We start from the raw sequence: 26637 nt of genomic DNA on the forward strand, positions 1-26637 counted from the left end.
GGTGGGGATAACACCTGGATTTGAGGATCTTCAAAGTCTGTCCCACAGAGAAGATCCCCTGATGTCTGGGGACAGCCCTGGTGTCACGGAACAAAGGCCACTGCTCTGTGCCACCAGGGAATGCTGCTCTCTGCACAGCCCTTGCACAAAACCACACACAATTCCTCCTCATCCTCATCCCCCCGTGTCTGTGGGCACGGGGGCTGTGCTCCCACACTGAGTGTTTAATTCATGCACCACGAGGTGAGGGGAGTGAACCTTCCTGCCAGCATCACCAGTAGCCATGGCAACCACGGTGTCACTGCAAGGAGGGCACAGCCACCTCCCGTCCTGCCTGGCACTGCTCTGAGCCACCAGCCAGCGACCCCAGGGCTGGGCAGCCAGCACCAGGCAGCTGCTGGCTTTTTGCACACACCAGTGATGGTTTCAGCTTCAGATTTTAATTCGTCTCATTTTAATCCAATTTATAAATAGAACAGATGGCTTGGTACACTGTGGCATTCACATTCTCTGGAAAAATCCCTTCGCCCAGGATTTTTCTCCTGGGAAGCTGAGAAGCCTCAGAGAAAAGGAAAACAATTTTATCTCATTTGTTTCTCCTGTGTTTTGCTCATGTGGATTGTTTACCCACAGGTGATTGTTTCACTGGAGTGAGTTATTTTCACTCATTGGCCAATCACTGCCAAGCTGTGTTGAGACTCTGGAAAGAGTCACAAGTTTCATTACTACCTTTTTAGCATTCTGTAACTATCCTTTCTGTATTTTTTAGTATAGTTAGTATACTATTCTTTAATATATTATAGTATCATAAAATAATAAATTAGCCTTCTGAGAACATGGAGTCAGATTCATCATTCCTTCCTGCCACGAGGGTCACTGCAAATACAACAGCACACCTTGACTCAGCTACAGTACACAGAAAACAAAAAGGGAAAAATTGGATATCAGAATAACAGGAAAGGGAAGACGAACTGGAGTTTTGTCTGCAGGAGCACTTTAGATCCCACCAAAGTACTATCTAACTATAGAAAAAAAAATTCTTTTTTACAAGACAGAATCGTGTTTTGGAAAAGTTTCAAACAAAAATACTTAAAAATGGATATTTAAAACATCAGGAGTGTGGGAGGATGAATTACCTCAGAAATGGGCACCCCCTCAAGCCTCTGCAGCAAAGATGCTCATTCTGTAGGACCCAAACTGATCAAGCAAGTTTGGTTTTTCCCTTCTCATTTCAGACACATTGCAAGAATCAGGGGGAGGCTCCAGTGGAGGTTAATTTTTGCATGTCACACAAGGGAATTGATGGAATATGCATTATATGTAACAGATTTTATATTATATGGAAGGAAGAAATAATAACATAGTGATACTTACTCCTGTACTGACAAGAGACAGCATAATTCTTTCATTTAAGGCTAATGTTTCTCCTTGCTTCATCTTGATTCTCTTCTTATCTAAACATTTCATTGCATACCTGAAAAAAATAATAAATCAGAAAAAGCACCAAAGATCTCCTCTGTCAGGACTATTCACTGGCAGCCAGGCCATGCACATTCACAGGATCCTGTAAGCAAGATCCTGAAAGACTTAAACCCAGGACTAAAAACATCATTTCAGGCCAAACACAAAACCTCCAAAATCTCCCAGAATTAACACATTTCCAGCAGAAGCCTCCTGACAGAGAAATGTGCTTTAACAAATAATTCCATGTCCAAACCATCGCAGTGAGATAGGAATTACACAACATATATTCATTTTCTCATACCTACAAGCAAGGATCTGCCTTAGGAATTAAATAACAGAAACTCTGTTATGTTACCATTTAATTCCAACAGTTTCAACTCTATCAGGAAAGCAATATCTTGAACACATGCTGAGTTTTATATATTTTTTTTTCCTTAATTTTCTTTCCACTCAGAAAAAAGTCAGATACACACAAGAAAGCTTTTTTAGTCTTCTACCATCTGTGCTACACAAATTAATAAAATTTTGCTCACAAAGGATGTTACCCTAACAACCACCAACCACAGGAGGATATGATCCAGGCTGGGTATTTTTCCAAGCTGTTGGGTGAGTTCATTAATAGACATCAGTGAGAAGGACACGTGTGCTCCTCCACAGAAGACTCCTGGATGGGCACTCATGGATTTTTAGGAAATCACCACGAGACAGCAGTGCTTCAATGCCCATCCCCATCCAGCCCCAGAGCCTCACCTTTAGGGAGCTCCAGCTCCCAAAAACAGCCACGTCATTCCTGACATCCATCAGTGTGTTGGGAGTGGGGGAGTGAGGGTGAATTTTAAGTTTCCAGACTGGGAATATATTCATGTGTTCCCTGAGGAGTCTGTGAAGGGTGAGTAAAAATAACCCCTGACCCTGCCCTGACCAGAGAGAGGCACTGGGGGTGCTCAAGGCTGAGGGAAATCACAGAATGGTTTGGGTGGGAAGGGACCTTAAATTCATGGGCAGGGGCACCTTCCACTATCCCAGGCTGCTCCAAGCCCCATCCAACCTGGCCTGGGACACTCCCAGGGATGGGACAGCCACAGCTGCTCTGGGAACCTGTCCCAAATCAAGTCACAGGCTCTAAGTGCAGCAGAGGCAGCCTAGAGGGGACGGGAGCTGGGTTAGGGATGGGCACACAGGTTTGGATCTAGGAAGAGCTAAACCAAACTTCTACCCCTCAGCTTAAGTTTTGCTCCGTATTTGAAAAAGAAGGTTGTTTTCACACATTTAGCTTCCCTTTGCTCTATTTACATCTAATAAAACCTGTCCTTTGCTTCACTTTTCCTGTCCTTCTCACTTCCCAAGGGTTTATCCACCTCCTGCCAGAGCCCTGCTCAGACATGGAGATGGCTGGGACTCTGAGAACTGCCTGCTGAGCGTGCCTCAAGCTAAATAAAATGTTTATTTTTGTACATGGACAAATGAATGAACTGTACATGGACAAACAGTACCAAAGCAAGAATAAAGCCAGCGTTGTTAGTAAGAGTATTAATATAAATACTTGAAGTCATTGCAGAAATACTGAATATAATAATAGCAGCATTAAGATGTCTTCCACTTGTTAAGAGTCAGAAGTTTATTATTATCAAGGATGTCAGGCACACATAAATGCCAGAGGAGCCAGACACAGGGCACCTCACACATGCCCTGCTCACTTGGAAGGGAAATGTTTAAGGATGGGCTGTGGGCTAAAATTGTTAGGAGAAAAGCAGGATGAAAGGCTGGGGTGTAAATAAAGAAATGGATTGGTATTGAGAACAACTGGTTAAATCCATGCCCAGATGTTCAATCAGAACACACTGGGACCACGATGCCTAGAAATGGAAATCTGATGATCAGGGGAGGTGTGTGAATGGTAAGATCACAGAAAGAATAAAAACCACCCAGGGCTGACCCTGGAGCTCCCACGGAGAGCTCTGGGAAGCACAAGTGCAGCAGTGGGATATTCCCTTCCAAATGGCAGCAGGCATCTCTGCTTTCACCACACATGGGGCAGGCACTGATGGAATTCCCCAAACTGGGAGCAGCACACTGGGAATGGGCTCTGGCACAGCCCTGACTGCCCAGATTTGGGGACAGGTTCCTGCAGCTCCACCTGGAACAGGTAACACCTGAGCAGCCACCAGGGGTTCCACAGGAATATCCTCTGATTCAGGGAATTGTTGGAGCACACATTTGCATCTTCCACTGGTTTTGACAGGACATTTCCACGTGCCCAGGAGCTGTGTGACACTGAGCCCCTGCCTGGCATAGAACAGGATCCACTGAGTGAGCCAGGAATCAGAATTCTGGGGTTAAACTTCACCACAAAGAACTTCACAGCAACGTGATGCTGCTTCCCAGTGATTTCCTAAGAAATGACTGGAAGGACTTCCTCACTAGTCCAGAGTTTACAATCTGCCACAGAGTGGGTGATACTCACATTTTTCCAGTGTCTGCTTTTCTGCAGCCGTACACTTCACCAAATCCCCCTCTTCCTATTATTCTATGTACACTAAAATCATTCATGGTCAGCTGCAAATGCAAACAGAAACAACAAAACAAAACCTTCATTTTTCCAGCATTAAAAAACTTACTGTGAAAACATCTAAATGATCCATGAATGTGCTGAGATCCTCAACTGTAATTCAAGAGCATTTACTGTGCTGGAAAAGGAGCCCCTTATTGTTGATATTTCCATGTACTTGGAAGCACTACAGTGTGAAGTAGCACCAAGGGGAATGAGGCTGCTGCTCCCAAAATCTGCCAGTCTCACTCAGGGCTATTTTTGCAGCCCAAGTTGTCACACAGAAGTGAAGAGGAACAAAAGCTGAGGCCAAGGGAAGGGGCTCAGAGGGTGCAGGGATCAGACTGGAGTGGGAAAAGGAGGTGGACAGGGATTGGGGCTGGCAAAGAGCAGCAATTCTGGCACTTCAGCTCTTGCAGCCATTAAAAAATCAAAATTCTATTAGCTGAGGAAGGCAGAGGGGACGTCCAGACAGGAATCATCAGGGCTGTGCCTAAGAATAGCAGAGCAGTGACATCCACCACCCTCCTTAATGAGGCCTTTGCAGAGCAGGATTCAAAACTGAACATTCTCTTTCCTGTATCAGCCTCTGACAAGATAAATATACTTGTAAGTACTTACATGAATATTTAGCTCTACATTTTTCCATTGACAAAATCTAGTAAACTTGTCACTGCAAAAGAGAAAAAAAAAGTTTAAAAGTTGTCTGAGACTATTGTGTAGAGTATTACAGGAAATGTCAAGACTCTGATATTTAAAATCTAGTCTGAGCTAGGGCGTGGGGTGGTATTTAATAAATGACAGCCTTCCTTTCACCAACTGTAATCTTACCCCCACCAAGAAAAACAATTCCCAGGCAGAGCACACTCCATGTTCCACATCCTTGGGAGAGAAAGAGAGCAGACAACCTTATCCCTGGAAGTGCTCAGTGTGTCCCCACAGCTCTCTTGCACGGTTTTCAATCATTCAAAGATGGTTTTCAATATTTAAACAACTATGTTTGGAACTAACAAACATTTAAATTACACCAAGAGAAAGATAATTATAAAAAAACACAGGCAGCTCGATTTATGTTAATGAACCTCCCTATACTCCAAGGAATATTTTAAACTCATTTTATCTTAAAATAGGGAAGACATCAGCAATACCACAGGCTTTGGGAAAAAAATAATAAAATAGTTGCTTATTCCTACATGAATAATTAAGTATTTATTTTCAAAGTAAGAAATAACAGCTTTATGGAAGCATTTTTATAATTATCACAGAATGCCACCAAACCAGTTTGGAAAATGGATTTGGGTTGTTGCTGGGTGGCAGCTGAGCTTTGCAGAGCCAGACACAGGAGCAGGAAAGAGCTGCTCTGCTGAGCCAGACCTGTGCCTTCAATTCTTTATTACACAGAATACCCCCAAAACCCCAGTTCTGCCTTTTCTCAGCCCAAACTCCAACCACTGTGTGCCCTGACTGAGAAATCCTGAGCTTTCCAGCTGCTCCACTCATACATCCTGACTCTGATCAGGATATCTCACAAAGCTGGGTTAATTTCATTAATCGTGCATTAATACACATTTTTAGTCTTATTTCCAGCAGTACTGAAAGGACCTGGCTCCCCACCACAGCAGGCAGATAATTCAGGTAATATTCCATGTTCATACCTTTCCATAAATTTTTGAAATATTTTTCCTCGGAGACTATCACAAATTTCTTCTATATATGGCTAAAAGGGGTGAGGAAACACAATTAGTATTTAAGCAGACAATAAAGTCTTTTTTCAATCCTATCCATTACACAGAAGCCTCAACAAAGCATTTTAACTTTATTTGGCTTTAGGAATCTGAGCAGGTGCCCTGAAATCAACCACAAAATACTTTCATGAGCTAGAAAACCTTAAGGGGTGTGAGGGCAAAAAATTCTTCTTTCAAATGTATTTAACCAATAAATTGTCACCCCTGTGGAACCCAAACTTCCCAGAGCTGCTCCCTCATCTCTGTGGTGCTTCTCTCCTCTCTGTCCTTGCTGAGAGATCAGCACCTTGAAATCACAGGTGACTTTTTCCAGGGAAATCCCTCCCCTGGGTGTGCCAGGGCCCAACCTCCTCGCATGGCAGTGCTGAGACATCCCCCAGCACTGCAACCACCAATTTCTAACAGCCAGAATAGCTCAGGAGCACAAAGACACCAGGCAGGGACAACCTCCACATTTTTTCAGCACATAAAAATACATCAGATTTAGATAAAAGACACTTAAGCTTACAAACACCCCCATGATGGATAAGATTATTTCTCCATTGCTCAGTTCACCCTGACAGGATGAGCATCTTCCTGATGGAAAGTGATTTACTCTAAATCATTTAATGGCTCAAAATTACACAACTATAAAAACTCTTCTGCTCGCACACTAAGGTATAGTTTGCTTTTCTAAATGTGCTTGAAAATATTATACATAAGAAGAGTAAATTGTAATTTTGACTTGGAAAAGCATTTCAATCCCACTTAAAGCACAGAATATGCACCAGTCCCATTTATTCTGTTTCTTTAAAGAGTATCTAAACAGTCACTTTCTGTCAGAGAAGCTGAATGCTCAGACTGTGAAAGCTCACCTGGAAAAGGCTGGCTGGCACTTGTTTCTTGGCTAAATGTGTTTGTACATGATCTACAGCTTGTTTTGAGAAAGGCTTTTGGAAAAGAAAAAGGAAGATTTCAAACAGTTGGAACTGTCAGGAGTTTCATTTCAGGTCAGAGCACTGTTGTTCTTTTTCCCCACATGGAAACACCGACCCCAAGGGGAATCAATAGGGCCTCCCACAGGTATGTGACAGTGAATATTGTGTGAAACGTGCAGAATGATCCAGTAACAGGATTATTCTGAAGCAGAAAGGCAGGAGAGGGGAGTATGAGGAGGAGGAAGGTAAAAATCAAAGGGGGTGATGATCCTCCTTTAACAAATCCATGAAAAATCCTATTTACAGACACAGCTCCAGAGCCAGAAGAAGACATGAACTTTTTATTATTAAAATAATGCATTTTGGGGGAAGAAAAAAAAAAGAAAAACTTAAACCCTCTACCCAAAGCATTATATCACCAGGATACAACACCCTGCAAATCCTTCTTTGAGATGAGAGCACATGAAACTGTTAAGAACAGATCAATGGGCCCAAAACTCAGCTAGAGGAAATGTGTATTTTCAGTGACTTTAGCCACATCTTTATACACACACCCTGCATTTATTTAATCCTTTTGGAAACAGACATTTCTAGAGAAACATAAACCAGAAAAATCTCCTGATACATCCTTTGTGTCCCACTAACTTCAATAAAAATTGCAGCACGCCACCAACATTTACACCCCAAAAATAAAAATAAAAAAAGCGACATTCTGAATTCGGCCAAACCCTGATCCTCAAAGGGGAACCCAGATGGAACAGCAGCTATTCCTGCTGCCAGGCAGGGGGAAAGGGCAGGATACCCACGTGGGAACAGGAGAGCAGCTCCTTCATGATGTAGGTGTCGTAGATCTGCCGGCTCCGCGACAGCCGCTCCTCCTCTGAGTCCAGCTTCTCGTACTCCTTGATCTGCAGCACAAGCACACACCACACACTTCCTTGTGATTTCTCACTCATTGGGTCAAAACAGGGCCAAGGCTGAAGTTTTATTTGATTGTTTTCTTTATTGATGGAAAATCACCTGTGACAGCACAGTTACGGCTGGGATTTCCCTTTAATATTGGAATTTTCCAGCCCCGGTACAGGTGCCCAGGGAATTGGTGCAGTCCCCATTCCTGCAGGGATTTAACTGGATGTGGCACGTGGGGACATGCTCAGGGGTGGACTTGGCAGGGCTGAGTGAACAGTGGGACTCAACAGGCCCTTCCAGTCAACAATTCCCTGATCACAGCACACCCAGTACAGATGTCCAAGAAAGAATATAAAGCACATTTCAAAATGTTCACATAGCTCAGCTACACTGTGAATTTGAGACCTAAAGGTGGCTAAAAGACAGTTTTACAAAATACATCCAGTTTCCTCAGGTGTGCTGTAGGAGATCAGTGTGTTCCAGGTGAAAAAACAGCAATCTCAGACAGTTCATTTACAGAACAAATCCTGACAACCAGTTCCAGAACAAAATATTCACCCAGTCCAAGGGTCCTCTGGAGCATATTTAGGGAAAGAGTTCTTCCAGAAGTGACAAAATTTAAAAAAACATGCAAGGGGAAAGACTCAGCATTGACTTTCTGGACCTTCCAGCATCAGCCTGTGAAGCCCTGGGATCCAGAGCCCTGGCAGTGAGCAGATCTGCTCCGTGCCACACAACCCCAGCATTGCTGAGGTTGGGAAAAACACCTCCCAGATCATCGAGTCCAGTTCTCAAGAGACAAACTGGAACCAACCTACCTCTGGAGGTGGAACATTAATTAAAGTCAGTATCTTTCTAGCTGTACTGCTCCTGTTTGCTGACATGATAAGGCACCAGTCCCACCCCGATCTGCCATCTGTGCTGCTTCCCCCTTGATACCAATTTATAATTAAAATGACTCAAAACGTCTTTGCCCAAGAAACACTTTTAATTAATGCAATGACACAAAATAATTAGCAGTACAGGAGGAAGCCTGATGGATATCTGATTGTCTTATTTGAGCACAAGCTCCTATCCCTCAATGTTTGGTTGTTAAAGGACTCAACTCTCCTGTCAGTGTTCAGGGGTTTCAGCAGAGTCCCCCAAAGACCAAAAGGATCTCCTCAAAAACTGGGATCAGAATGCATTTGTTTTCAAGTATTTAGAAGCTCTTTTTTTTCCCATTTTTTTCCCATTTTCCCCCCTTTTTCTTTTTAATTTCTTTTCTTTTCCTTCTGAAACCAATCGGGATGAATCACTCATCCTGTTAAATGCCTGATCGTGACTCCAGCTGCAGTGATATGAAATCCCTGGAGTACAGAACTCTTCTACATCAAGCAATTTTTAATGTAGCAATGTACTCAGATTATTCTATGTGTAATAAATGCAGCAAGTAAATCAAATATATAAAAAAAGGAAAAGCTCCTGGATCCGGTATGTCACAGAGGAAAACACAATGAACCTCTCTTTAAATATCTTTAATGGGATTTTTCCAGAAGTACATGACAAAGCACTGAAATTCTTTTGAGGCAACATTTTGCTAATAACCTAAAAATACAATTTTGAATTGTTTCAGAGATAAAGAGGCAGCCAAAAATATCTTGCTAAATAATCTGGTACAACAGGCCTTTTTGGATTACTTATGACAGTGATATCTTCAGTGTATAAAGAGATGGAAATGATAGAAAAAGATTCTTTATTGACAGCAGGTATCTGATCTGAGTGGGGGAATGGAATCTTGCTGAGGACTGAGCTCTAAATTGATACCAGCTGTTTGTGCTGATAGCAAGGAAAAAGGTTAAATTCTCAGCTCACGAGTGAAGCAGCCAAGGCTATCCCAGCTCTAATTCACCCTGAGCATCAGGCATGGCCATGAAATCAGCATCTGGGACAGGATTCACTGGGGCTTTACTCAGTGTCACAAATATAACAGGGAATGAATGAATGAATGGAGCCATGGAGCTCAGACCCTGCAGCAGCAGAAGCTGGGGAGGGCCAGGGCATTCCTTGGAATTATTGATCCCTTGGGATGTGCCCTGCACAGTGCCTGCCAGCTCCTTCACTGGGTATCTCCTGACAAGGGACACAACTCATCCATCTGAGGCCACCTCTCGTGTCCCCTCTGCCACAGCAGCTCCTGAACCATCTGAGCAGCTCCCACCCCTCATCCCTCCCCAATCCCCCCCTGCTGCCTTTCCCATGGGTGAAAAACTGCTGGGAAGGACCCTGAAGGGTTTCAGTGTCACCCCAACACCAGCAGCTTCATCCCAGATCCTTTTCTACCAGCCCACGCTGCTTTGATTCCCTCTCCTTCCCTCTCAGCATTCCCTGATGGAGCAGGAGAAGGAGAGCCTCCCTCAGCCTCGCTCCCTGCACAGCCCCAAACCTCCATCACCAGCACTCACCTCCTCATAGAACTTCAGCTGAGGGACAGCTTCATCGATCTCATTCATGCAATAGTCTTTAAAGAGCAAAAATCCTGGAAAGAAAAACAGAAAAAAAATCAGAAAAAACATGTCTCATTACACTTGTAAAAAGGCTCATGAAACCACCTGAGTTGCACCACGGGGTGTGTAAACCTGTGTGAGCATCCCCAATTGCCAAGGTTTAGGAATCTGACTCCAGCTCTTCATTTCCAGCACAAAAGGATCCCGAGCCTGCCTCACCTCCCACAGGTGTATTAAGCCCATTACTGCTTCCACCTGCTGAGGATTTTATGAGGCATTTCCATAATGCACCAAAATATCCTGTTCCTCTTCACAGACCATATTTTCTTATTCTCTTTTTTTTTTCCCAGTGAAAACTAGACACTATTCACGTTTTTGGTTTTTTTGGTTTTTTTTTTGCAAGAGATTTACCTACATTTCACTGATGAAGCACAACCTCTTCTGCACTCCCATTTCAGAATTACCGGTTCATGTTACCTCTAATGGGTTTTATTGCTCAATAAATTACATCAGGGTCTTTACAGTTCCTTTGCAAGTAATTTAGAGCATGACCCCGGCAGGCTGCAGATGAGAATCTTCCATTAGGAGCATTTTAATGCACTGTCACCAGCCTCATCCCATGGAAGCTCTCTGTCTTTCCCTGCCTCTGAGCTGGCACCTGCTACCCTGGAATTTCACACAGCAATCTGTGTCACAAATGTCCCCATCAGTGCCAAACCCACCCAAAGTCCCCCACCTCCTCAGCCAGACCGTGCACCTCCACCTCTCCCTGCCAGCTTGGCTTTTTGAGGACAAAAAGTGAAATTTTGGGAGCTGATTCAAATTCCTTATTTCCCACATGACGGAACCAGCAGCAGCACGGAGCAGAATCCTGCTGAATGGACTGAACTTTTCTAGGACAATGAACCAAAGATTGGGTAATTAAGAGACTGAAGAGTGGCACAAACAGCTCTGAATGCAGTGAAAGAAAAATCCCTGGCCTGGTCCCAGCTCCTGGCTGGTGCCCAAAAAAACCCACAAACAACAAAAAAACACAACAATAAACCACAAAGACAACTGTGGGAGGAGTGTGAAAATATACCAACACACATTTCCAGCAGGGCCACGCCAAACATTCCAGCCTGGCTCAGTATTTTCCAAACTTTTTAAATTTAATTATGGCAGAGAAAGATGAGGTTCCCAAGCCCATGGCACAGGGAACAATCAGAGGCTTATGCAGCCACAGGACACGGGCTGCTCCTCCCCGAGGCCCCTTGGCACTGTACTGCAAAAACCCAGATATACCCAAAATATACAGACTGAGAGCTGAGGCTGCCCAGCCTGGGGAAGAGAAGGTTGGGTAGGGACCTCACAGCACATTCCAGGATCTGAAGGGGCTACAAAGAAGCTGGAGAGGGATTTTGCATCAGGAACTGGAGTGACAGGACAAGGGGGAACGGCTTCAGACTGAAAGGGAAATTTAGGTGAGGTATATGGAAGAAATCATTCCCTGTGAGGGTGGGGAGGCCCTGGCACAGGTTCCCAGAGAAGCTGTGGCTGCCCCATCCCTGGAAGTGTCCAAGGCCAGGTTGGACAGGGCTTGGAGCAACCTGGGATAGCAGGTGCTCCTACCCATCCTACCATGGATGATCTTTAAGGTCCCCTCCAACCCAAACCATTCAGTGATTCTGTAATTCAGACAAATCCAGTTAGACCATAATGCTCCCCAGACTGGAATTGTTTCTGTTTCAACCTCCCATTCTATCAACAGACCCTGCACTTCCCCTGCAGCACAAAGGAAATCTCCTCCTTTGCTGCTGCTCTTGGATTGAGTGAAAAATGATCAGCCAGAAACTGCAGCTCTCACATAATGGCACAACGAAGTGACAGATGCAGCATTGAGTAAGTGACAGGAGTTTTAAGAAGTTCAGGGGGAGCTGACGAGGAGCACAATAAGCACAGTGAACAGCACACAGAAAAATAAGCCCAGGAACAGAAAGCAGGAATTAATAAAATGATAGCGTTAAGTAACAGCTAAAAAGAACCAGCAATTATTTATGAAATAAAGATGCTGACAGCTTTGGCTTTAAAGATTCCTTCTGCTATAACTATATAATTTCTGCAACAACCAGATCACTGGTTGTTAAGGGAAAGGAAAAATATTTTTTAAGAGCTTCTTCTGGCAACACCAAAGTGATGGATGATATCAATAATACACACACAGAGTGTGAGGCAGCACCCAGCTCCTCTGGGCTCCCAGACTCTGGACAACCATTTTCCCCTTTAGCTTTGTATGGATAATCCCAAGACAAATTTGCCAAGTGCCATGAATTGCACTGACTCTAATTACCACGGCAAAATGTCTTTCAAGGAGGGATGAAGGCCACCTTTGAGGTTTGCAGTGCTCATCAGAGGCTCACAAACAGGAAGGGATGGGCTGGTGGGGAGAGCAGATTCAGGTCAGGCAGCTCACCCACAACCAGGTACTCACAGAGCTCATCCCCAGCTGGACAAGGTCCCTGTCCAAGCTCGGAGGGCACAAGGAGGGGAACCAAGTTAACCCATCTCTTTAAAACAGAACATGAATGTTTACTTCAGTATTTATTTCAAATAATTGTGGTTTTCCAGCATGACCACAAGAATTTTGCATGAAATCCTGACTCTAACCAACAGCATCACCCCACCCCTGGTTTTTGTCTCCAGAATTCAGCCCTTCCCACAGTCAAAGAACACAACTGCTGCTGGTGACCAGCCACACACTCCAGACCCCTCATCATGCTTGTGACCTCCACTGCACCCTCTCCAGGAGCTCCTTGTCTTTCTTGAACAGTGGAGACCAGAACTGAACACCACAGCCCAGAGTGGCCTCACTAGGGCCACTCAGCAGGATTAAAGCTGCCTTCTCCTTTTCCACTTCCGTGGCATTTTCCTGTCTGTGGCCCTGCCAACGTCCCCACAGGGGCCAGCACTGTCCTCTGCCTCCTCCAGCAGTCTAAAGGTCACCTGCAGCCACAGCACCACCTCTTCATCCCTGTCAGTTAGCTGAGAGCACAGAATAATAAATAAAATAAAACAGAACAACAACGAGGAACTCCATCATAAAACACTCGGAGAAAATGACTTATCTAATTCTAACTGGAATTTTATGAGCATCTGATTCAAGTAACCTTTTAACAGAAGTAAATAAAAATCTTATTAAAGCAAACAGGAGTGACTAGGTGAGAGAGCAGAGCTAAAAATAGCCACGTTTAGCCCCGATACCAGCATTCACAATGTCACTGATTGAAAGGAAGCTGCATCTATTTACAGCGGGCCTGAACGTGGTCCAAAACGCTGATGTAGCCTCTTTCTAGTAGGCAAAATAGCAAATTAGAGAACAAAAATATCAAGCTGTTTCCAAATCCTCCCGAAACGTGCTGTGTATAAATACAGAACCCTGACAAACAAAGCAGCAGTGACATCTGCACCAGACACGGGCTCCTTTCCCGGCCAAGGGCTCCCGGGCAGGAAAAGCTTTGGGAATGTGGGATGGGAATGCGAGCCTGCAACGCAGGCTCTGTCCCTGCTCAGGACACTTGAAGGTGTCCAATCTCAGTCACTCCAAGATGTCTCTCGTGATCTTTGTAGCTTGGTGAACTCGGATAACAGCCAGAAGCCATGGCTGGAGGGACGTCTCACCTCCTGCTCTCTGCACCTCCCTGGCAGCACACTGCACCAAGGGAGGGTCAGGTTGGAAACCAGGAGGAATTTCTTCCCAGAAAGGGTGGTCAGGGCTGCCCAGGAGGGTTCAGAGTCCCCATCCCTGGAGGAGTCCAAGGAAGGCTGGATGTGGCACTCAGTGGTGACACGGTCGTGATTTCGCACAGGTTGGACTCAGTGGTTCTGGGAAGAATTTCCTGACCCAAATTATTTTGGGATTCTGGGGCATCTCCTCCTCAGGAATGTCTCTTATGTAGAACAAAGCTCAGCCACCACACCGCAGTGACATTACAGCACAGCTGTGTTTAAATCCAGCTGTGGGTGTGTTCAGCCTCCTGAAATAGCCCTCAGTGACCTTCAGATCCACCAGCACCAGGAACAGATCTGGGTCATAGACACAAACACTGGGACAAAGTCTCAAAAAACCACATAAAACCTGTGATTCCCACCAGCCTGCAATTGTCACAGAACACCAGGCCGGGCTGAGGCTCCTGTTCTGTGCAGTGCCCACACAGAGCTGACACAGCACAGAATAATCCAGGCCACCTAAGAGCTCCACCACTGAGAGAACCACCAATTTTCCTCTCCAGGAACAAAGATCACCAGGGAAAACTGTGTAGGAATTGTGCTCTGGCAAGGTGCAAAGCCACAAAAATCCTCCCAGCCCAGAAAGCATCACACATTCCACTACTTTCCTTTCCCTTTTCTATTCTTTCCTAATTGAGCCCAATGTTCATTCCCTTTGCATTAAAAATAATACATTATAACAGACTGAAACATATTCCTGTGCATAGAAAGCAGGGGAAAAGAACAAACTGTATTTCATGAGGACGTGCATCCAATGGTGAAAAGCACAGAACAATCCCCTTAGAACAGAACCAAACTGAGCTCAAAATTAGGCTGCAAGTTGCCAGGTAGCTTGTTTAATGAGGTCTAGAAATCATTATGTGAAAATAAGCTTTGCCTAAAAGGTTTTAAGTGTTGTCAAAGAAAAACTTCTAATTTCCAGGCCTATTTTCCAATAGCTTTTCACCCAGAGAAATAATTGTTGAAGCTTGGTCAGCCCTCTTTCTAAACACCAGACTTGTCATGCCTGGAATTCCTGCAGGGAGAGGAGCAGGAGAGCTGAGCTGCTCCTCCAGCACTCACACTGGGCACATAATGGAGGAATATTCACAAATTCTGTGTCAAACCTCAAAATCTTGAGCCTGAGGTAGAGCATATCAAGCAGTGAATTTATAGACTTACTGAAATAATTCAATTATCCTTATTCAGGTTGCCCAGAGAAGCTGGGGCTGCCCCATCCCTGGAAGTGTCCAAGGCCAGGTTGGATGGAGCTCTGAGCAACCTGGGATAGTGGAAGGTGGAGCTGGATGAGCTTTAAGGTTCTTTCCAACCCAAGGCACTCAGGGATTCTCTGAATATCCTCATGAAATAGTAGCTCTGAATACTGCATGTGTGATAAATAATTTTTTAAAGCCATGCAGAGAAAATAATGGGGAAAACTTAGCTCTGAACCATATTTACTACCTATCCTTCATATTCTGGTCTCTTTTAACATGCAGACTGAAGTAAAAAATCAAAGACATTCAACATATCAAAGGTGAAAGAAAAAAGTGGGTTTTACACAAGAAAAAGCTCCTCTATAAGATGGAGGAGTAAAAACACTAAACAGAAATATACAAAAATATTCTGATTTTTAAAAGGACCACTAAACACAGAATAGCAGCATTTCATTTCAATCAGCTATTACAAAGAATGTGATTAAATTCCTTCACTAAATCCCATCAAGGAATACACAGCACTTGAGGTTTTCTTTTTTCTTCACTTGTAAACAGAAGAAACTCACAGCCCTTTGCAACTGGTAATAGAAGGTACCAGCAAACTAACCACCAGGAGCAGCTTAAAAACCTCATGGTGCTGGATTGGGTTTTGTTGTCTCTGTTCTTTCCCCACATCACAATTCAGGCCCTACCAAGGATGTGAAAGTTGTTATTTTTCTGACCAGTATTTTTCCATTATAAACATTTTAAAATTAATTACATAATACAAACCAATACCCCTTTATTATTGAGAAACACACTTTTCCTTCTGCCCTGCTCCAAGCTAGGAATTTTATTTTTACCAATTACTGAACACACAAACTCCACTGGGAGCTGCAGCTCTGCTCCTCAGGTAGGGCCTAGATCCAGGTGTGGTTTTTAGTGGCAGCAAGGAGACAAGATTATTTGAAGAATACATGGAGTAATTCCACAACAAAAGGGTGTTCTGGGTGTTCTCAAGCCCCTGGTGCCAGTATTTGCCTCAAGCTCTGCTCAATATCTGAACCACTGTGAAGAGCCAAATTGTTCAGCCAGAGCATCGAGGAACTGTTGTGCTGTGGTCAAAATCAAAACACAAAGCCAGCAGTATTCAGTTAGTAAATACACACAGCACTTAGGTAAAGAGCAGCAAAACCACTAAAACAACAGTGACAGAGCCCAGCTGATTCTCCTGCAGGAATTTCTGACTCTTCTCTGGTTCATTCTGGCACTCGGAGAAAGCTGCTGTGAGCTGGAGGCTCAGACACAGATGGTTCTGCTGCTCTTCCTCTTTTAATCACAGAAATCATGGGCAGAAGTATCTAGAAACACCAAGAAACTGGTTTGGATGTATTTAACCCCACCTATCCAACCTCCATGGACACAGGTGACAGCAGGATGTCACAGAGGCCGTGGCTGAACAGGACACTGTCAGAGAAGAGGGTTTGTCAGGTGTATTGCCCACGTTCTTTTATAGGAGAAATGATCTATGGACCAATAAAAGCATCTGGAAATGCAGTAATTGATAGCCAGAGCTCTCCAGCTCCTCTGCTCTGACCTCTCTATCCCTTAAATGCACTGCTGAAAGTGAGAGCACTTAATAGCTCCAGTAATTTAGATTCTACAGACTGGTGCCGGTTCTGAGCTGATACTGCTGAGTGATCCCACCGATGGGAATGAGCAGCACTGGCAGGCCCAGAGAATCTGCTTTATTAAACATGTTAATAATGGTTTTACAGCTATGCAGGTAAAGCCCATTAAAGCTGTTACCATGCCCCCTCGCAGACATGGCAAACTAACATTGCCCTACTTCACAGTGGTGCTCAGAGGCTTAATTAGCCCGTGGACTGTTTCAAGACACATTGATAAAAACGCCATGGGAGTGCAACTGCTTCAGATTGACTGAGGAATTGCTGGCTGGGAAGAAGAGGAAATCAGTGTGTGGTGCACAAGGAGAAGATTCCACCAGGAAAGGGCAAAGAAAGCCCAAGTGAGGCCAAGCAGAGAGGAAACGGCACCTTTGGGATGGAAGCCACTTTGCACAGTGTTAATCACAGAATACCCAGAGCTGGCAGGGACCCAGAGGATCATCATCCACTCCTGGCCCTGCACAGACACCCCAACATCCCAGGCTGTCCCTGAGAGCATTGTCCAGCTGCTCCTGGAGCTCTGGCAGCCTCAGGGCTGTGCCCATTCCCTGGGGAACCTGTTCAGCACCCAGCACTCTCTGGGGAAGAACATTTTCCTAAAACCCATCAACCTCCCTCACATAGTTTTAAGCCACAGCAAAGAGAGCTCAAAAAGATGCTGGAGAGGGTTGAACCAACCACCCAGCGCCCTTCAGATCCAAAAGGAATGAATTTTCCTACAGGATTCCAGGGGCAAACCAAACACACCTCTGGCAGGTGCACAGCAGGGCAGGTGCTTGTGTTTGTGTGTGTTCTCTGGAAGCTTCCCTGGAAACAGCCAAGGGAAATGCCATGCAAATAATTTCTAATTTGTTCTCTCTATTAAAGAGTGATATTCCTTAACACTCTCTTCTTCTCTCCTATGCTACTACTTCAGTTCAAAATTGCCAGTTTGCCTGGAATTCTTGATAATTTAACCCAAAACCCATATAATTGCACTGCTCTGCTGAGATAAAGACTTTCTCCCCATGCCTTATATCTTCCAACAACTGCACTGCATATAAATGCTAATCTCCCAGGATGTGTACATTATCCATCATGGGACGTTCCAGATGATAGGGTATATATTTTTCCTATTTTAAAGCTCAGATTTAATCTGCAGCTCCCCTGGGAAATCACACAACTCAGCATCTTCAACCCCCCAACAAAGGCAGGCAGGGAGATCAGGCTGAAGCCCAACAAAGAAATGCTCAATTATTTATCATCAAAAGAAAATCCAAAATGAATACATGCATTTTCACAGTGCCTTTGGATACTCTTTATCCCTGACACCAAGACAGACAACTCCAATGCACATAAAATCTACAGCAACACCCCTCAAAATGATCTTCAATGTAATTCATGCCAAGTATCACTGTATTTTACCACAAAATAAGAGGGTGTTGAAAGAAATGTAGCTTCCAGTAACACTGAAATTATGACACAATAAATAAATCTTAAATCTAACACTCATTTGGTGAAAAAAAGCACTGCAAACAGAAAACCAGACCAACTTTTAGAAGGCTCAGAGCATGGATTTTCTCTTTCAGTGTCCCCCCCACCCCCAGCTTGTTTGGTACAAGCAGAGAATCGTGTGAGGAGCAGATCCCCTGTGAAATATCTCACATTAACGGTTTCTCTTTCAGTTTGCAGCCACACAGTTTCCGATGTCTCCTTGTGGTTTGGGTTCTTGTGTTGTTTTTAACTGATCACAGAACCGTGCAAGGACAGAGGGGCTTCCACAGCCCCTGAGAACCTCCTGCAGCCTGTCCACAACCCCACATCCCAGGATGATCTTGTGCTGAAAATTAGAAATACCATGAGAAAGAAGAAGATCTGGCTTCAAACAGCATTTTAAATATCGTTTTTGTTCGGAAGACAACTTCCTATTTTTGGTGGTGACTACTTCTGTGTGGCGGCTGCCAGGTCAGAACCAGAACCTCAGAATAAAACCACTTTGCAGAAACAACCTGTGCCCCTGCTTTTACAGAAAACCCACCAAGTAACGATGCCCCTGCTACTTGACTGAACATTATTTAACATCAAAGCACCAGAACAGAGCAAATTTATCACAGTGCTGAGTTACAGCTCAGAGAAGTCATCCCTGCTCACTTCACAGCCAAAATCTCAGGTGCTTCTCTTTACTCCTGACCAAGTTTTATAGCCTTCATTGTTATTTCCTCAGAGGACTATTTAATTAGTCCAGAATGCCAACAGCACATAGATCTTCTGCTTAAATTAAACAATAGCTTAAATAATGCTCTAGGGAGTCACTTTTCCCAGCCTGTTATTTTTAGGCAGTTCAGGGAGCACGGTGCCAGCAGAAAGAGGAAGACCAAGAATGTTTTTCTCAACAGATTTTAACTCCTATTTAATGATTAGCACCAAAACTCTGAAATAATGAGTCCGTAACTAGAGAAAGAAGCAACAGAAAGCATAATTCACTGCTCCAAAAAAAAAAACAAAACCAAAAAAAAAAACCAAAAAAAAAAAAAAAACACCCAAAACTGCTGTAGCTGTTCTCACCCCAGTTTTGGTTGGTTTTGTTGGGTTTTTTTTTTAACAGAAAGTTGTCCCTGACCAAGCTGGAGGAAACAGCAGCCAGCAGGGTCAGTTTGAGCACATTTCCCTGAAAATGAGAAGGGCAGGCACAAAAGTCCCTGTGCAGAAGGAGCTACAAAACAGACCAAACGCTCTGGAAGCTCAGCTGAGGAGCTGCAGAACAAACATGATCCATGCTGAGCTGGATCAGGACAAGGGGAGCAGGGAAGGGGCTGAGAGCCCCCACAAGCCCCCGTGGGTTGGAACCAGCCCTGGTGCAGATGGTAAAATGCTTCCCCCCTGCTGGGAAAGCCTCCAGCTTGGAGCTGCTTGAGGAGGATATGGAAGACAGTGGAATGAATCACCTCAGAAAGATCAGCCCTCACTCTGCGAAAGTGGATGGTAAATAAGGAAAAAAAAAAAAAAAGAGGTTTGTAACTTCTTACGTCAACTACAAGTTGTTTTAATTAGCTCTTTTTCACAAAGAAAAAAAAAAAAACTGAGCCACCTTTGGGGGGGAAAAAAGCAAGTTGCTTCCTAGGAAAGGTGAAAAACTTACACTGTGGCAAGAGCAGCTGCTGAAGCAGCTAAAACACGTCCTGTTCTCATCCTTCCCCCAGCCCCAACGGCTGTGCAAGAGATGAGAAACTGAGAAGGGTGTGAAGGAACTGCCACGTCCCCCCAGCCCAGGGATGAGGGCAGCCTGCCTGCCTTCACGAGGGTCTCAAGCAGCCATCAGAGAACCCAAGGCTGACCCAAGCCAGGCATGGAGTTGTGGGATGCTCTGAGATCACATCCCAGGATTTCTGACCCAATTCCATTCCCTGCCTCACAGCACAGTCTGAAAGCCCAGAGTCACGGAGTTGTAGCTGGCAGCAAGTTTGCTCCAAAGCACTGAATAACCAGCATAATGCTGTTCTAAAGCAGTATTATGATCTCATGGATTCCCTTGAAGGCCTTGGCTGCAGCAGCCCCTGATCTGCTCGTTTCCCACCTCCCTCTGAGGGCAGGGTCTCTCCAAGTGTCCCCACCCCACAGGGCACGGGAACATGACAAGGACTCCACGTGCAATTTTAACACAGTTGTGAAGCAGAGTGGATTCCACGTGTAAATTATGGATATTGGGATAGCAGAGTCATGGAATGGTTTGGTTTGACCTTACAGACCATCTCATTCCACCCCTGTCATGGGCAGGGACACTTCCACTAGCCCAGGCTGCTCCTAGGCCTGCCCAACCTGGCCTTGAACACTTCCAAAACCTCTCAAAACGTTTCTTTTTCTAAAGAAACTCCTAATCTCTGGTGTTGTAGCAAACAGGATGTGGTAAAAGAAAACCAGCTAAGGTGGTTACGCACTCGGCTTTGAGACAGGCTGTACTTCCCCAAGAGGCTTCTGCTGTGGAGGAAGCAGCTTCTGAAGGAACAGCCGGCTGGGCCGGGCTGCCAGAGCACTCTTCTGGGTGCTTCCACGAGCTCCATGTCCTCTGACTCACCAGGACATTCTTAGAGAGCTCCAGATCGTTCTGGAGCATCACTCGGGGGGCAAACAGCAGTGCCAGCACCAAGGGATGAGAGCAGCCTGCCTGCCTTGCTGAGGGAAGAGATGCAAACAGGGGACAGGCTTGTTTATGCAAATCCGATGGAGCCTCAGGGCCATTTTCATCCCTGATGAGCTTCCTGCTCTTATCCTGAGCCTAAAGGTTTTGGTTTCCAAGCCAGAGCTGCTCCTGTGACTCCCTGCAGTTGCACACCTGGCAGGAAGGGAATTTGGGCCAAGTTTTGGCAGTGGGACCAGGAAAGCACTGACCCTAAAAACGATTTTAGGGCTCACTAAGAATAAACACTTGCAGGTGATGAGACCAGCACCATAATTAGACACATGCACAGGGAAACATCCCTACTGACATCAGAGCCCTTGTATCAGACAGCTGATCAAAGCCTGGGTTTACATCTGAAAGGATACTGAAAAATAGGAAAAAAGAAAAAAACAGAACAGTGACCTGGAGCTGAGAAGAAAAATTTAGGTCTGGGAAAAAAAAAAAAAAAAAAAAACAGAAACAAACCAGTTCTCATCTAGAGCAGTTGCCAAGGAAAATCTGGGGAGCTTGGTGCATTTTATAGTCGGCGTGTAAGGATAAAGCAGGGAGTGCTGGATGGCTCCTCACAAAATTATCACAGGAAAAACCGGGGATGATCCAGCAGAATTACTGGAGACCCAGGCTGATGCAGACCCCCCCACACCGGCACACCCAGGACCTGCCCCACCTGTGGTCTCACCACATCCCCCCCAGCCAAAGAGACAAGGAGCAGAACAAAAAGGTGATTAGAGTTTTAATTACCTCCCCATACTTCTGCTCACAGCCCTTTGCATAACGCTTGCCTAAAACTGCAGGTACTTTACCACTAGCAATTATGCTAATGTCTGGAAACAGAGCTAATTGAGTGGCAAAGAACACGCTAGAAAACGCAATCAAATTTCAATGAACAACCACAGTAAGGAAATACTGTATTTTCCAGCGTGATGCGAAGTCTGCTGTTAAAAACAGTCGTGTTTTTTTTTTAATTCCATTCTAAATCCTATTTCAGCTTCAGAATTAACTGAAACTCTGCACAGCATTCACAGAACTGCTCCTCATTTCCAGGTAATCCAGGGCAAGTCCTGCTCTGACTGTACCCAGAGAGAGGAGGAGGAAACCTCTCCTCTGTGCACAGAAACTAAAATGTTAATGAAACTGGGCTCTAAAATTCCAGGTTTAATGGCTACTACCAACATGGGGAAAAAAAGAGAAAGATCTAATCCTTCCAAGGCTTCAGTTACCTAACTGTAATTGCTGTAACTAATCAAAATAACTGCAACAGTCCTCGCTGTAACAGGTAATGAAAAGTATTCAATTACATAAATAGACATATCCATTACATAGAAGATGGTCTGTTTGACTTCTCTTTTTATAGAGAAAAAAAAAAAAGGACTTCTTCATTTCACTGTCCCCAAAGAGACTCAGTTGAAGACAGGCTGTGTTTGGTTGCTTAAAATTCTGCTTATTTTGCAACTGCCAGGCTACAGCAAAATATTAACGATTCAGCACAGGCATTGGAGCTGAAGTACACACTGAGGTGTCAGTACAAGCAAACAAGGTATCTGCATTTACATGGCAAAAGTTTTCGGCCACAATAAAAAGTCATGGTTTTAAGCACAAGTACAGACCACACTCCAATTGCTGAAAAACACTGAGAAGTTCCCCAAGACTTCCACTGGCTCTGAGACTCATTAATGACACTCTGAGACACAGGAACATTGATTATTTTAATCTGGCAATGCCTAAAACTCCCACTCCAGTGAGCTGCAGACTGCCAGGCAAGCAGGAAGGTTTTGGGGTATTTCTGCTCCAGCCAGAAGGGAGGCCAGTGAGAACTCAACCAGCCCTAAGATGCCCCCATTGCACCACTTCTCCTGGGAAATCAGGTACTTTGTTCACTGCAGTCCCATTTCAGGCAGGAATAAAACCACTTACCTCCTCAAGACTTCCCAGCCCATTCCCCATTTCCAAGACAGGAGCAGCTGTGCTATCCCAGCCAACTCACTCCTCAAATCTGCCAGACAAAGATCCCAAGAGCCCCTCATGAAATCCACTCCCTGCTTTGCTACCCACACTACCACTAAAATTTTAATTTTTTTTTTTTTACATTGAAACATTAAAGCTCTAGAAAATGGACTAACCTCATCATTTCTGCAACAGCTTTTCTGGTTTTGAATCATGTTCAACCTCACTTCTCCCTTCCAGTGCCCACAGCACACCCTATTTCAATACTTCCCTGTAGGTCAGATTTAACAAACTGCTCATTCCCACTGCTCTTTCCTGGACTTTTCCCAGCAGGTCCATGTATATTTTTTTAATCCACTGCCAGGATGGACACAACATTCTGCCAGAAGAGGATTATTTCACATGCCTCACTGGCTACAACACTGACTTTATATTTAGTCCGGTGATCCAGCTGAGCCAACACAGCTCAGGGCTGGCTGTCACAGCCAAGTCCCTGCCCTGAGGGTCCCCAGGCTGTGCCTTGTGATTGCCCTGGCACAGGTGGAGAGGAAGGACACTGCTGGATTTCCCTGGGAGCATGGCATTTCCCCCTTCCCCTGGTTTGTGGGGTTTTTGTCCTTGTCCTCGGTGTGTCACAGCAGAACACAGAGCCCCTCACTGCAGCACTCAGCTGGCTGAGCACTGATCTCTGATGTTCCCACTCCCTGCATCCACCTTTCCATGATTAACAGCTCACCAGCAGTTTCACCCCCTGCACACACAGTTTTCACCCTCCCCATGTTGGGAGCAAGAACACCATGTCAGAGGGTCAAGACAACACATCTGGGATCTTTCCTCCTGCTCCCTTATCAACAGGCTCATTACCTCTGCAAAGAAAAAAAAAGTTTAACTGATGTGACACATTACATTGTTGACAAGCCCATACCAAGTAATATCATTTTCTCCTCGATGTTTCCAAATAATTTAATTATTTTCCCTGTAGTTTTCCAGAACCTGAAGTTGACAGATGGCCTTGCTCTGTCTTCTTCCCTTTCACAACATTTCATCTTCTTGAAGACCTTTGTTTCACTAAGTCCTGTCCACCCTCCAGTGTTCTTCAATCTACAGCACTGGTTCTCAGCAGGCACCACAGAGAAATGTAAAAACCAAACTGATCTTGAAAATATCTACACAAATAACATTTCCTTGAGACATGACTTACCGATTTTCTGATGAAAGATCTTGTCGAAGGTTAATTCACCCCTTTCCTCGAGGTATTTCTGCATAACACTGCGGATACTGAAAGAAAAAAAAGAGAAAAAAAAGGGGAGTTACTTTAAATTGCTTTTTTTAAACCTTTGAAGAAAAGCCCTGCCTGGCTTTGGGTGAGCTGATCCCTGGGGTCACTTCCCAGGGGACAGCCTGGTCACCATTTTATTCCTGTTTATTCAGGTTTAGCTTGCACAGTAGAATAGCTGCACAAGTCACACAAGGAGCCAACAGCAGCTCCATCAGGCCCTGCTTGGCTGCAGTGCACTTAACATCTACTCTGCCTAATTTACAATGTCACAATCACTCACTTAAACCACATTAACAAAGATTTCCTTTATTTGTCAAGTAACTTCAATATTCATTGTAATATAATGCCCATAAAAATTTCATATGGGCAACAATACAAGAACATAAATCTTAAAATCAATGCAGGCCAGCAGTGCTGGGCCTTGGTAAAGCAACTCTATTGTCACAGTATCAAGCCAAAATTCCGCCAGACTTTCTCTGTTTCCAATTTTAAAATCAATAATTTCCATACATGCTATTTATTACTATAATTACACTACTTATTATTATAATTATACTATTTATTATTATAAAAATAACCTTGAACAAAGTACTGATGCTCTAAACAAGGCCATTAAATATCACTGATTATTTCTGCAGCAGCAAGACTGAGCAGCTAAGCCTTGCTGATCTCAGAGACATCCCCTCTTGTGTGCTCACAGGGACCCCATCATCAAAATTCTGAGAAGCCTCCCAAATACTGACAAACATCTCCCCCATGGGGGGAGGAAAGCATCCACACTCCTCCTCAGAGGAGCTGAGGCACGAAGTCTGAATGACTTGACCAGAAAAAAAGTCTATAATCAAGCCAAGGACTTTGCTGGAAGGCCCTAAACTCCCATGTAGGAAAAAAATCCTATTAATAGTTCTCTGTGTATCTCCCAGTCCCACGTGGAACACGGATCTCTGAACAGTGTGATCCAAAGCGAGAGCTCTGGAGGCCAACCACCACATCAAGTCAGACAAGAACTGGGAGGGCTGAACACTGTTAATCAGGTTTGAGATGATAAATTATTCAGTGACGAACTTGCTGTTTATTTGTTCATTAAGAACTGGGTCTGCCCTCTGTGTATTTTAACAATCTAAACAAAATACTGATTTTAAATGAAGAGGGAGCAGTAAATAAGTGATTGTGGAGTCACAGAATGGTTTGCATTGGAAGGGATCTTAAAGAATATCTTGTTCCACCCCCTGCCATGGGCTGGGACACCTTCCACTATCCCAAGCTGCTCCAATCCCCATCCAACCTGGCCTTGGGCACATCCAGGGATGGGACAGCCACAGCTTCTCTGTGCCAGGGCCTCACTACCCTCACAGGGAACAACTTCTTCCTAAAATCCAACCCAAATCTTCTGCCAGCCAGACCTTCCCCTCTTCCCTCTGAGCTTACAGAGGAGCCACTGGAGATGACCAAGCCTGGCAGGAGCTCTCAGAGCCCCCAGCTCTCCCTCCTCCCTGAGCCCCCTGGCGCTGCCATCGCCCCTGGCACCGTCCTGTTCCCACTGACCACCAGACCAGCAGTAACAGAATAAGCCTTTTTCATAATAATGACATCAAGGAAGCTTTCCTCTGCTCCAACGAGTGCGCTGCAAGAAATTACATCAACAGATCTTCAGTCTAGACAATGGGAGAAGATAATGAAAATTTAACGTGCGACTGAGGCGCCCAGGAAAACAGTGATTGTGTAAGGAGCAAACCTCTCCAGCACCTCCTCCTCTGCTGACATCCCATACTTCTGGTCTGATGGATAACGTCAAAGGAACAAAATGTCTTTTGCAGCCACAGAAACTGAACAAATGTGTAAAATGATCACAGGCTACAGGAGTCCGCCCTACGTTCCAGCTCCTTGATGCTCGCACTGCTTTAAAATCATTGCTACTTATCCATGTGAATAAATAGGAATAAATTACATGGAGTGGATTATGACTATCCAGAATAATCACCTGCTAATTCTCACATGGAAGTTACGGGTAGAAATCTTCTGGAGTTCAAAGAATTGAAGCAGAGTCCATGTATCCTTCAGAAGGATGGAAAATTTCTAAATGGAGCTTAGCACATTCCACAAACAGGAAGAAAGGTTCCCTCTCTGCTTTAGTCCATTGACTCATTAGTTGCCCTACATGTAAACAATCTGGGATTAAAAGCTGCATTTCACAGAAATGCAGCCATTTCTGAAAAGCTTTCCCTGGCCAGAGATGCCATCAGCACAAACCACGCACTAATGCAAGAAGTGGCCGTTTCTGCACGAGTTCATCTCAGTTCACAGCATGATCCACCTTAATAGCAGCACTCACAAGGAGCAGAAACAGAAGTTGGCTAAAAACAAAATCCAGGGAGACTTCAGAAATGAAAGCACATCCAACTGGACTGCAGCAAAACCTTTTGTTCATGTATTCTTTTCATTTCAAAGAGGAAGAAAACCACAAACAACAAAAAATTCAGGAACACTCCATCTACTATCCACATACCACAAGTCAACTGAAGTATGTTTAGGGGAAGTCAAAGTCAGGCCTAAAATTTGGT

At 44.5% G+C, this 26637-nt stretch overlaps 2 protein-coding genes across 2 annotated transcripts in view; one reads left to right on the top strand and one right to left on the bottom strand.

Moving 5' to 3' along the window:
* The window catches only part of C17H12orf76 (chromosome 17 C12orf76 homolog), a 209380-nt gene that overhangs the window by 24289 nt on the left and 158454 nt on the right, over positions 1-26637 (top strand). The window lies entirely within an intron of this gene.
* The window catches only part of GRK3 (G protein-coupled receptor kinase 3), a 55779-nt gene that overhangs the window by 18208 nt on the left and 10934 nt on the right, over positions 1-26637 (bottom strand). The window contains exons 2-9 of the mRNA XM_064393129.1: positions 23999-24075; positions 10028-10101; positions 7481-7582; positions 6612-6686; positions 5668-5729; positions 4634-4685; positions 3929-4020; positions 1375-1474 (exon numbers count right to left, since the gene is read on the bottom strand). Coding sequence (XP_064249199.1) covers positions 1375-1474; positions 3929-4020; positions 4634-4685; positions 5668-5729; positions 6612-6686; positions 7481-7582; positions 10028-10101; positions 23999-24075 — 634 coding nt within the window. The remainder of the gene's footprint in view (positions 1-1374; positions 1475-3928; positions 4021-4633; positions 4686-5667; positions 5730-6611; positions 6687-7480; positions 7583-10027; positions 10102-23998; positions 24076-26637) is intronic.

This window comes from Passer domesticus, chromosome 17 (assembly GCF_036417665.1).
Source record: "Passer domesticus isolate bPasDom1 chromosome 17, bPasDom1.hap1, whole genome shotgun sequence".
NCBI lineage: Eukaryota > Metazoa > Chordata > Aves > Passeriformes > Passeridae > Passer > Passer domesticus.